The 11,805-nt window shown below is 32.1% G+C and overlaps 1 protein-coding gene across 1 annotated transcript; it reads right to left on the bottom strand.

Moving 5' to 3' along the window:
* Positions 1-2,141: 2,141 nt before the first annotated feature.
* LOC117905588 (disease resistance protein RPS4-like) lies at positions 2,142-11,344 on the bottom strand. Its single transcript, XM_034818482.1, has 4 exons — positions 11,259-11,344; positions 3,580-3,802; positions 3,085-3,499; positions 2,142-2,638 (listed from the first exon to the last, which is right to left on the bottom strand). The coding sequence occupies exons 1-4, from the start codon at positions 11,342-11,344 to the stop codon at positions 2,142-2,144; spliced, it is 1,221 nt and encodes a 406-aa protein (XP_034674373.1).
* Between the last annotated feature and the right edge of the window lie 461 nt (positions 11,345-11,805).

An 11,805-nucleotide genomic window follows, 5' to 3' on the forward strand; every position in this document is an offset into this window, starting at 1 on the left:
GAATCTTCCATAAGCCAAATGCATAAACTAGTTTGATCTCTAGTTTCACTATACTACCAAAATAGAGTAATTCAACTAAGAAGACTTCTAAAGAGAATAGTCTAAAGAGCTACTACAAAAGAGAATTGGAGATGGTTGGAGTAATGGTGGTGGCTATTGAAAGGGTCGATGGTGGTGGGAAGCCATAGCCACTGGTGAAGAGGAAGTTAGGTGAATTGGAGACTCAGTGAAAAAGATAATGTGAGCTTGATAAAATTTTCTCCAACTTTTCCTTCTCTCTCTCTTATTTTCCCCACTAATTTTTAAGGAAAGTAGTAGGGAAAATATTACAATATTTTCTTTAGTGTTTTCCTTTATATATTTTTTTTCCATCATATTTTTCATGTCACCCAAACTAAGGAAAATAACTTTCCACAATATTTATTTTTTCCTTTCCCTTGCATTTTCTGAAAACTAAACACAACCTTTATAAATAAAAATTAAGAATTACAGTAAGACGGTATATTCTTCCTCTTTCTTCTTGCATTTCTACATCCACTACTCTATTTTACATCATATTTTTACCCCTTTCTTCAATCAGCATTCCTCCCTTTATAGAGTTATCTTTACACCAATTCATAAGATAAGAAAGATGAGTGAACCTTGGGGCAAGGTTGGAGAATTGGTGGCAGCTAGTCAAGGCTAGAAGTCAACTTTTGCTTGAATTTTTGGGAATGGGTAGCAACGTGTCGACCTCTCTTTAGCATGAAAATGGCTAGAACGTGTTAAGCTCTCTTATTAGATGATGTGTCAACTATAGGTCAATCATAGGGTGGGGAATATATGGTAATTATGCAAAAAAAGAAAAAGAAAAAGAAAATTTGATGTCCAATTATATAGAAAGACATCTTCCAACATTTGATATAAATATATAAAAATTAAGAGAAAAATATTTTAACAAAACATATTAAACCTAAAAATAGGAAATTAATAATAAAATCAAGTAAAAAGGTAAAATTAAAACCAATTATTAAATATGAATATAGTTTATTGATTACTACTCAAAAAGTGCTATTTGATAACTAGGAATTAACTCTTTTAAACACTTTTGAGTAGTAGTTATCACATTTTAACCCAATTAACATATTAAGGACCCTTGCAATCAATTCTAATCAAATTGTGTTAAGTTTTGGTGTTTTGATAGCTTTTTGATTACCAAAGCAACCCAAGATTGAGGAGAGTTCTTTGGAATCCATGGCAAAAGATGTTCGGACAGGGTGTCCGGACACACCATTGGAGAGCGGCGGAACATGGGCTGTAGCAAGGCTTGCTCGCTGTAGTCAATGATCCGGACAACATATCCAGATAGGATATGCTATCATCCGGAGTGTGATGTTCACGAGTGCCGGATAGCATGGCGGCGCGTGTCCTCTTGGGGAATCCGGATGGAGTTGAGCCGGATATCATGGCGGCGCATGTCCTCTGGGGGAATCCGGATGGAGTTGAGCCGGATGGGTCCCTACACCTTACACACACAGACGGTCCCCCTTGCGACGTTCCGCCTTCTCCAGATGTCTCATATCCGGAATTCTGACCGGCTGATGTTACACTTTCTCCGGATATTTCACATCCGGCACCTGACGCCGGATGGGAGAGGAAGGCGCTTCAACTTCCCCTGATTGTTTCTAACCTTTTAACCTTTTAACACACAAATTTGGAAACCTAAACCTATAGATTGTTTCTTTCCTATAATGGAATCCTATATTCCTTCTCAAAGCAGCGCTGACTTTTCCCTTCCTACCAAATACGAAGAGAAAATCTTGACTAATCTTGATAAAGGTTTATTTTATCTATACATGCGAGGTCAAAGTTTTAAAAGTATTCTACATATGTTTTAAATCTATTCTAAAATAATGTGTTTGATTAATTTCTTGGTCAATTCTCAAAGTCAAACTTGTATTTTGAATTAGAAAATTCAAGAGATTCTAAGAAACTCGTCTTCTAGGATACACAACCTGATTGAAGCTGAGCTGTGAGAAATTTTCACAATTGTTAGCATTCTTCAGGCATTTGGTTTATTTAAATTTTGGTAAGTAATCAAATATCATACACAACCTGCTCTTTGAAGTGGTCCTGGAAGAACATTCAAAACCAATACACATTCAAATTACTTCGCTTATATTGATACGCGGCGAGGAATTGCTGATACCCAAGCCACATGTGATCTGATTTAATGTAGCTGCCACAAAGTTGCTGCTTTCATTCTCAGACAGTCTGAAGCAATTAGAAAATGTGAATCGGAGGCCCCCACATTCCTTGGATCTGTAGACACTTGATGGACACAAAATGTTTTCCATAACTGTGCAATCATGGGCATCTATTTCTTCTATACTTGATGGAAGCTCTGGTAATGATTGAAGCCTCTTGCAATAACCCAACCCCAGGCCTTTGAGCTGTGAAAGTTGTTGAGGCTTGAAGGTAGAGTAACAAAATTGTTTCTGCTCAGATCTAAATATTCCAATGAGCAGAGAGCTAAAGTCATTGGGAATTGCTCCTTCCAATATGCGGCAATCACTTAGATTTAACTTTCTTAGGGATCTTAAACCAAAGAAGGATGCAGTTGCAAGCGCCCAGAGCGTGGAATTTCTGCGGGCAACAACTGGAAAGAGAGGAGCAAATTCCTTGGCTTGGATTCTAGTCCTTTACATCCCTCAAATGATAATACTTCAAGGTTTTCTGAAAGAGAAATAGAGAGTGGCAGCTCTTTTATAGAGTTCCAGCTGCTTCGAGCTTCTCTAAACCTTGTAGGCTCCCCAAACCCTCTGGCAAATTGTCTAGTTTTGAGCAACCAGATGGAATAAGAGTTTGAAGGGATTTCAACTTACAAATGCTATGTGGAAGAATTGCAAGGCTTTTGCATTCTCTCAGATTCAACAGAACAAGTCCACTTAGATGTTGGATTGATGAAGGTAGCTCTTTTAGAGCAGTTCCATCTAAGAAAAGTTCCAACAAACTCCCCATATTTTCCAAGACTTCTGGAAGCTCTTTTGAGTTTTAAGCAATCTGAGAGAATAAGAAATTCAAGGGATCTCAACCTATAAATACAGCTTGGTAATGACTCAGGGTTTTGACAGTTCCTCAGATTTAATAAAACAGGTCCAGTCAGATATTCAATCGACAAGGGCAATCCTTTTATTGCAGTGCCCTCCAAGGAAAGCTCTGATAAATGCTTCATGCACCCTTGGACCTCTGGAAACTTCTTGAGTTTCGAGCACCCGGAGAGAGTAAGAATTTCAAGAGATTCCATACAGATGCTTCTTAGAAAACTCTTAAGATTCTCGCAGCCTTCTAAATTAAGGAAAACAAGCTTGTTTAGATCTCCAATGGATGGGTGAACCTTGGACAAACTTGTACAACCTTCAAGAATTAGTCTCCTAAGGTTTGAGGCCCCCGAGAAGCCTGGGGTTTCAATCAGGTGTTGGGAGTAGCTAAGTTTTACGAATTTCAATTGCTGATACATCTGTCAAAAACAAAACAGAAAAAATGATTATAATTCGTTTAAAGTGAAAGACGAAACTTGCAAAGATTATAATCATATACCTTGAGTCCTTTCCAAAGTTGTTCAACTCGACTGTAACTCATATTTAGCTCGACAAGCTGCTCAGGATGAAAATTTAATGGGAGGGATTTCAGAGGGTATCCATGCCAATATAGACATCTTAAGTTGTTCGATAGAGATTTGAAGTCTCCAGAAAGAAGCAATTTACAGTCTTTGAATTGATTGAGCTTATTCATCCTTGTGCAAGCATCAGCCAGCACATAACTGTTTCCAAGAAAAATATTCAAAGCTTCCACATAGCCGCACGTTACAGACTTTGAGCAATCTTAATTTGTTCATCTTCATGAAGGCATCAAAACTGAAGTGTAGTTCCTTTGATGCTGACAAGTCAAGGACTATGCCTTCAACTACTTCAGTTCCTTGCAATTAACCAGGAACAGAGTATGAATTGGAAATTAAAATCACAAAATTCTAAAAGGAAAAACACAGAAAGCATCAAACTAATGACTTGTTTTCTTGTTTTTTTAGGCAGTGTTCAAGGAAGCAAGTATGAAGATAAAAGAAAATGCATCTACTAAGACAGAAACTCAGGGAAAAGTTAGCAAAGGATTCAAATCAAATAATTCCCCCAGCTTTATATCTGCCTTTGCATACATAAATATGCAATACCTTATTAAAATTGTACATATATGTGAGTTTCTCAAATGAGTTGAAATTATCCAAACTTCCTCTTCACCTAGAGCTTATATATACAAAAAGGGAACACACACACAAAGTTCATGTATTTAGGTCTTACTGTGTTTCTAGTTAATGCATCACTGACATCTTCATGAATCCACAGTCTGCTGTGTTTTCCGGGATATTTAAGAGATTCTTGCAAAACAATTTCCCAACCCATTTCTTGTAACAAATCATGCATGCACAACTTATTATCTGAAACAATTATGAGTGACTTATCAATGAGAACCCTTATTCCAATATCTGGAAAGAAACCACAACTCTCTAGTATTTTTGCGACAAAATCTTTGTCCTCCCATTCACAAAAGCATGCAATATTGAGAAATATATCTCTCTTTGTCATCTAATCCATCAAAACCTATTTTAAGCACATTCTGAATTTCCATGTTGGGAATTCTTTTTAGTTTGTCCAATTCACTTTTCCATTCAAGTCTGCTCTTGCTATACAAAAAAGCGCGCACCCAAGACTTTAAGAGCTAAGGGAAGACCCTTACTATAATGTATTACATCATATAATCTTCTCTAGGGTGGTTATGTTTAAAGGCATACTAACGAAAGAGTTGAAAAGCTTCACTATCCTCTAATCTCCTAACTTCATAAATTGCGCTGACTCCATGTGTAACAAGCAAATGCTTTTCTCTACTTGTTATAATAATTCTACTTCCTAAACCAAACCTATCATAGTTTCCTGCTAAATATTCTAACTGTTCCAAGTTATCCACATCATCAAGAACAATAAGAACCTTCTTAGAGTGGAGTCTATCCTTTACAAAATTGATTCTTGTATTGGAAATTCCTACATTTGGATTTCCATCCTTCAAAGTCTTTGAGAGAAGTTCCACTTGTAAATGATCCAAAACACATTTTTGTGAGCCTTCTCTAACACTTGTAAATGATCCAATAATTGGTTCAAACAGTTCAAAATTGGTCCAATAAATATACCCTTCAAAAGGAGAAATCAAACTAGAAATGTCGCTTGGTGGTTGGATCAATTAGACCAATTGGTTTGTTTCGATTTTCTAAAAATATTGCTTTAACATTTATGATAATCAAAAAGTAGGAAAAAAAAAAACTATTTACCAAGAAATGAGATTATTATAAAATAATAGAAAATGTAATCTATTTTAATGATATGATAATTTGTAACTAGATGAAACTTTGACCGGCAAAGAAAAACAAACAGATCTTAAGGAATTAGAAAATATTATCTTTTATATTAAACTTATCTTTGTGTAAAAGCTCTCTACAATTAACTATATGTTTTCATAAAGCTTTATTTAGGCTATGTTACATTCTTGGAAATTAAAAAAAAAAATGTAAGAAATTAATAAATTATTTTTTCTTTAATATAAATTAAATAATTAAAATACCTAAGTTTTTCAAAATTGTTAATCATGGTAGTGGGCCTTTGATCAACGAAAGATAGCCCATGTATCATTTGCCAAAGTGAAGCACAACAACCTTATAATAGTGATGTCACATAGCAATTCATTATTCATTATTTTGTTTTCCCTTTTCAATGTGGATTTTCTTAAAGCTATTAAAAAATCACATAATATCAAGATTTGAGCGTGGGTCTTTCACAATATCTTTTATATACTAATAATTATAAATTAATTAAAATGAAAGTATTACAAATAAGTTAATTTTAATTATCTTATTATGTCTCTTATACAGTGATTAAATATAGGACAAATATAAATTTATAAATAAAATTATTAACATTTTCAAATAAAAAATATAAATATATATCAATATATTTTTTATATCCTTCAATATATCTAAACTTAATGCATTATCATTTTAGTATTAATGTTTCCCAATTCGGTATATTATTAACTAATATTACAAATTTTTTATACATTTATCAATTTTTCTTAAAACAATATCAATATATACATCATTATTTTTCTATCATTTTTTGAGTTATTTCCAACATTTCATGAGGTTTTATCTATTTCCATCTCATATATATATATATATATTTCAGAATTTTCATTGATATTTCTTTATATATCTATAAACTAGAACTAATGATATATCAGTAAAAATCAATATTTTCATTCTTATTTAACATAAGAAAGAAAATTATTCAAATGGTGCATAAATTAATGTGATCTCCTAATGAGAATGACAACAACAACCATGAGTCATAGTTAGTGTATGTGTGTGGTAAATTAACTTAGTGTTTGATAAAATAATTATTTATCATCATTTAAAATTTAAAAATAAATTTAAATATTAAATCAAAATAATTAACTTATTCTAAATACTAAATTTTTTTATTCTCTTTGTTCATATTTGGTGATAACCATGCTTTATTTTTAGAATTCTTTTTTTTAGTAAATATTTTTTAGTTATTTTGTAGCTTCACAATAGTACTTTTTAATATAAATGTTTAACAAGCTTAGGTTTATGAAGATAATTATTAAAAAAAAATTAATGAGTTTAAATATATCAATATAATAACTTTAAAAAAATTAAGTTGATTTTACCAAAATTAAAGTAAAAATAATTCATCTTAAAATTAATTTCAATAATTCGGTAATAAGGATTAAGTTTTATCATATACTCTCTTAATTAATAAATGACATAACTTCTTTCAACAACTTCTTCATTCTACTTTTGAAAAAAAATAAGATAAATTAAATTAAAAATTAAAGTGATATTTATTTATTTATTTATGTCTAAAATTTAATATACTTGAATTTGACTTAAATCTAACTATAACTTAATATCATTAAGTGTCTAGACTCTTTTTTTTTTATTAGTGTCTAAATATTATTAACCGTTAAATTGTTTATTTTTATTAATATCAAAATATGTGAAGTGTTAAATTTATTTAATTTTGGTTAAAAACATTTACAAAAGTAATTGTTATATTTCTTCTTATTTTAATTTGAAAAGTTATAATTTAACAAAATAGTAATTTAATTAACACATCTAAAAATATTATAATACATTATCAAAGTAAAAATTTTATAATGATAATTATGTAATTAGTAAATTATATTATTGTACAATCCATTGTTCCATGTCGTATATTATAGCATAGTTGTGCATACCCATCAGTGCATAGACATATCTTTTGATAATCTATCATGAATGTCTCGTGGACTCTACATGAAGTATGTAGCTATTATAGTATAAAGATGGCGTAGGAGGAGGCTCCAGGTTTAGTAGTTCACACTCAACCATAGCAATAGAGAATATATTGCACATTATTTCCATCTAAAAGAAAGGTAGAAAAGACCTTAGAAATGGAACTTTTAGATAAAAACTAGGGGTTGCAATGAGATGAGTCTAAGAAGGATCACCTCAATCTCAATCTTATGTCATTTATTTATATTAAATGGGGTGAGATAAGACAAAATTATATTCGAACCTATCCTGAACTTGGTCTGAGGCCAAGAAGGGTCTTTAAAATAATAAGCCTCATTTTCATTCTTAGGTACACATCTATACCAATGAAAGTTTTTACGTCTATTAAAAAATTCAATGTTCCCGATGTTAATTAACTTCACCAGACTACATACACTTAATATGCATGAAAAAATGTCAAAATTCTCAACCAATTAATGACATAAACTAAAATCAAGTTTAGTACATCATAACCCTAAAATACCTCCAAACCCCATTTCTTGTAAGACCCCCTTCTGATTAGGTTGCAAATGTTGAAGTACTTTATACACCTAATTAGGCGAACAACAAGTGTCAAGATAAGACTTCAAGCCATACATATACATATGCATATAAATTTAAAATTGAAAGAAAATATTATGAAATTTTAAAAAGATAAATTTCAAATTTTTTTTTTACCTTTGATACATTTTTTGAGCTTGTACCCTTTTGTTTTACATATTCATTGGAGCATTTCTTTGACTTCCCAAAGAACTTTTTTTTTTCTAGGACTAAAAACTTTTTTCCTTATTCGACTTGGGATATTACATACACCCACAACCTAACTTAGTGGTTCTAAAATTGATTAGTTAAAAAGAATGAAATTATCCCAAAATTTGTAAATATAACAAGATTGTGTTTTTACTTGAAAAGTAGCCCATTTTGACATAAATGTCTTTCGCTATTTCAATTATTTACATTTAAATTTTAAAAAAAGTTATGACATTTTTGTCAAAAGAAGGACAAAAAAAGATCAAAAGTTAAATTTCCAGATTTAGTTTTTTGATAGATATTTTAATCAAATAAACCTTAGTTTTATATCACATAATGTTTCTTCTTTATTGTTCTTTAATCCCTTTTATTTATTTATTTATTTTATCATACACAACCTATTAAATTTGAAAATTTTAAAAATTTCTCGCAGTGCATGCCTACGTGCTTATCACATGAGCTTCTCCATCTATACTAGCTGGGGATCCATTTGATAATTTCTTTCAGTGTCCACATGCTTATCACATGGACCTCTTCATTTCTATTAATAGGGGTCCATTTGGTATTTCAAAATAGTTCAAGGGCTTTGCTTAAGAAAAGCTTAGAGACTAGTTCGAAACAATGTTTTTAGAACCCAACTAGTTATTGAATAAAAAAAGTTATTGATTCATGGTCTAGTGGTCAAATTAATGTTTGAACTGCAGTCAAATTAGTGACATCATAAATATATAAATTATATATTAAAAATAAATTATAAAATTATAAAACTTATTTTTCATCTTTGACATTTCCAAACTTAAATCATGAATAAATATAAATGTATTAATATTTTAAATTTTATAAATAAAATTTGTATAACATTCATATGTAAAGAAATATATTTAAATAGAATAAAATTCTTTTATTCATAATTTATTTTACTTATATTATATTATTTAGTTGTATTACAAAATTTAAAATAATTATGTTAATTTAGGTTTAGTTTGCATTTTTTAAATTATAATCATTAATAACAAAGTGGTGATAGCCTAAACATGATCTAAAGGTCCATGGCTCAAACCCTCGGTTCCTCATTGTTTTCTTGGTCTCATTAGGTGGGCTAGGCTTGGTATGCGAAGGGCTAACCTTCCACCCATGATCCAACCTTTTAGTTGATGAAAAAAGAAGGCTAACCTAGAATCGATAGACCATGGTTCAAAGTTGTGGTTGCGGTCACTAACTTGGAGGGTCTTGAGGCACATTGGTCTTGACATCTTAGCTCGATATCAGATGATATGTAAAATAAGATAAATAAAAATTATAAAATTATAAAATATTATAATAAATATTTAAAAAATAAATATAATTAAATAAACTTAAAATTTAATAAAATAAAATATTATGAAAATTAAAATTGTTCAATAAATTTTTAATATTGAAATTGAAAACAAAAACTCTTTAATTACCAAACTCAAATTAAAAAATAAAATAAAATGTGATGATTTTTACCGCACATTAGCATTTAAAAATTGAAACAATAAAATAACATATATTATTGATACTATCATTTAAAACAACAAATATATTGTTGATAATGGCATTTAAAACTATAAAATAGTGCATTAGACCTGCATTCAAATCTTCAATTCTCAAACACCACCAACCCACCCATGAATAGAGAAAGAGAAGAGAACCCTAGCAAAAGTAGAGAGCTTCAATTCTCAAATCTTCAATTTTCTTTTTATGTGTTCTATTATTGCTCTGGAGCTATTTTGCAAGGGAGCTTAGAATATGCCTATCTACATGTTCAAGTGATTTTTATTTGTTAAATGATTCCAGCTACTACTTGGGTCTAGTATTTCCTTGGTGTATATATCATGCACTTCTCAGTAGAATGCCCATAGACATGGAGAAACAATTTTTTATTTATTTGCAATGCCTAATATAAAATTTAATAAGCACCTAATTTTTTATTTCAGCTATGAATGGTATTTTTCTCTAGATCATAAGTACGTTGGTTGAATTAAAAAAAATTTATACCATTTCAGCCACTAATTAATATCATGCAATAGAAAAACAAAATTGAAATTTGGGATAAAAAATATCATTAAAGTACAAAGAAAGTAACTTATTGGGAGCAAATTCTTCACAACCTGGCATTCGCCTTTAGATTGAATAATTTATTAATAATCTCCTCTTTCTTTCTAAACTTCACCGCTGTTTATGAAAGTTTCTAAAAACCAAAGCCCAAAGCCTAGACTATAAAAAGGAAACAATCACTTGGAGAGGGGTTGTTTGTTTTTCTTGAGAGCCTAATAAATGCAACGGCATAGACAGAAAGAGGCGGAAGAGTTGAGTCGGAGGATCAAGAAACACAACCATTCTTCTCTTTCATTTCTATACATATCCTTCCATGCATTCTCTGGCTCTCCCTTTCTCTTTTTCAAAGCTACATCTTTCCTCATAGACCCTGTTTGGTTTCTAAGAAAGTGGTCTAGGTCTCTTTCTTTTTCTTGATTTATCTTTGGTTTACAAGAATCAGGAGTGAAGTAAAGTGGGCTCTTGATTTATGTTTGATTTCTCTTATTCAAACCTATGTTTTGATCTTTTCTCTCCAGCTCTTGTGGTCTAGATCTAATATGCGTTGTGTTTTCTTTCTTTTTTCTTGGTTTTTGTTTGGTTTTCCAAGAAAGTGAAGGAAACGGAACTCTTTACTCTCTTGGCACATTCCACTTTGGATTGTCCTCCTACATCCTTTGATGCTTTAGTGTTTGGTCATTAGTTGTTTTTAAGCCCTTATTGACGGTCCATTAAGACATTTTAGAGGGATTAGGTGGATCCCTATCTTGATTTTAGTGATTTTTGAATCTTAGTTTTAATTGATTTATAACATATTTAGGCTTGTTTAGAACTTTTAAAATTCATAATTTTGAATGTGCCAAATACCCCCTTCCATCAATTCCAACTGCAGCAACTGCCATTCAAAGATGCTAGCCACATATTCACAAGCCACTAACATAATATTAAACCCATGCATGAACCCCCAGCCAGATACCCATTTTTTCCTCCATCCGTCAACCACCTTCTTACTCCCACCACCACCACTGCTCACCATTCCCACTTCTCCTCCACCACCATGGCCACCACCGCTTCCGGCTCTGTCTTCCTCCTTCTGCTCGTTGCCGCCAGCGCTGCCATCGATGGCAGAGTCATAAGCAACCGCACATCGTCCACCGGCCTAGTCTCTGACGGTGTCCACCACCACCCCAATGGATTGCCTTCTTCTCAGGTCTTTTTCGGCCGTTTCAGCCTCGGATTCATGTGATCATACAGCAAACCCAGATAGAAATCAAACTTTCACAACCCGCTCACCTTTCCGATGCCGGTGATGATCAAGTCTGGTACTCGAAAGAGAGAGGACAACTGGGTCATCTCCCTCTTCGTGGTCCTCCACATTGGGCCCTTCTTGCATCGCCTTGGATTTGAAACTGACCGGTTTAGAACCATAACTCCTGCACGTGAGAGAGATCACCATAAGCCATGCAAGGGAGCATGCCAGTCACGTTCTCTAACTGCCATGCATTCGGTGAAGCGGTTTTGCGAGGAGAAGCCTCCAGAAGAGAATCTTTTCGGTTGCGGGAATATAAAGATCACGCCAG

This window comes from Vitis riparia, chromosome 18 (assembly GCF_004353265.1).
Source record: "Vitis riparia cultivar Riparia Gloire de Montpellier isolate 1030 chromosome 18, EGFV_Vit.rip_1.0, whole genome shotgun sequence".
Classification (NCBI taxonomy): domain Eukaryota; kingdom Viridiplantae; phylum Streptophyta; class Magnoliopsida; order Vitales; family Vitaceae; genus Vitis; species Vitis riparia.

Bases quoted from the DNA above. Each gene is read 5' to 3' on its own strand.
- LOC117905588 (XM_034818482.1), bottom strand. From the start codon at position 11,344: ATGGCAGCGCTGGCGGCAACGAGCAGAAGGAGGAAGACAGAGCCGGAA. The intron at 3,803-11,258 runs GTGAGCAGTGGT...TCTTGGAAACAG, and splicing joins GTGGAGGAGAAGTGGGAATG to TTATGTGCTGGCTGATGCTT. The intron at 2,639-3,084 runs GTATTTATAGGT...CTCTCTTTCCAG, and splicing joins CCCTGAGTCATTACCAAGCT to TTGTTGCCCGCAGAAATTCC.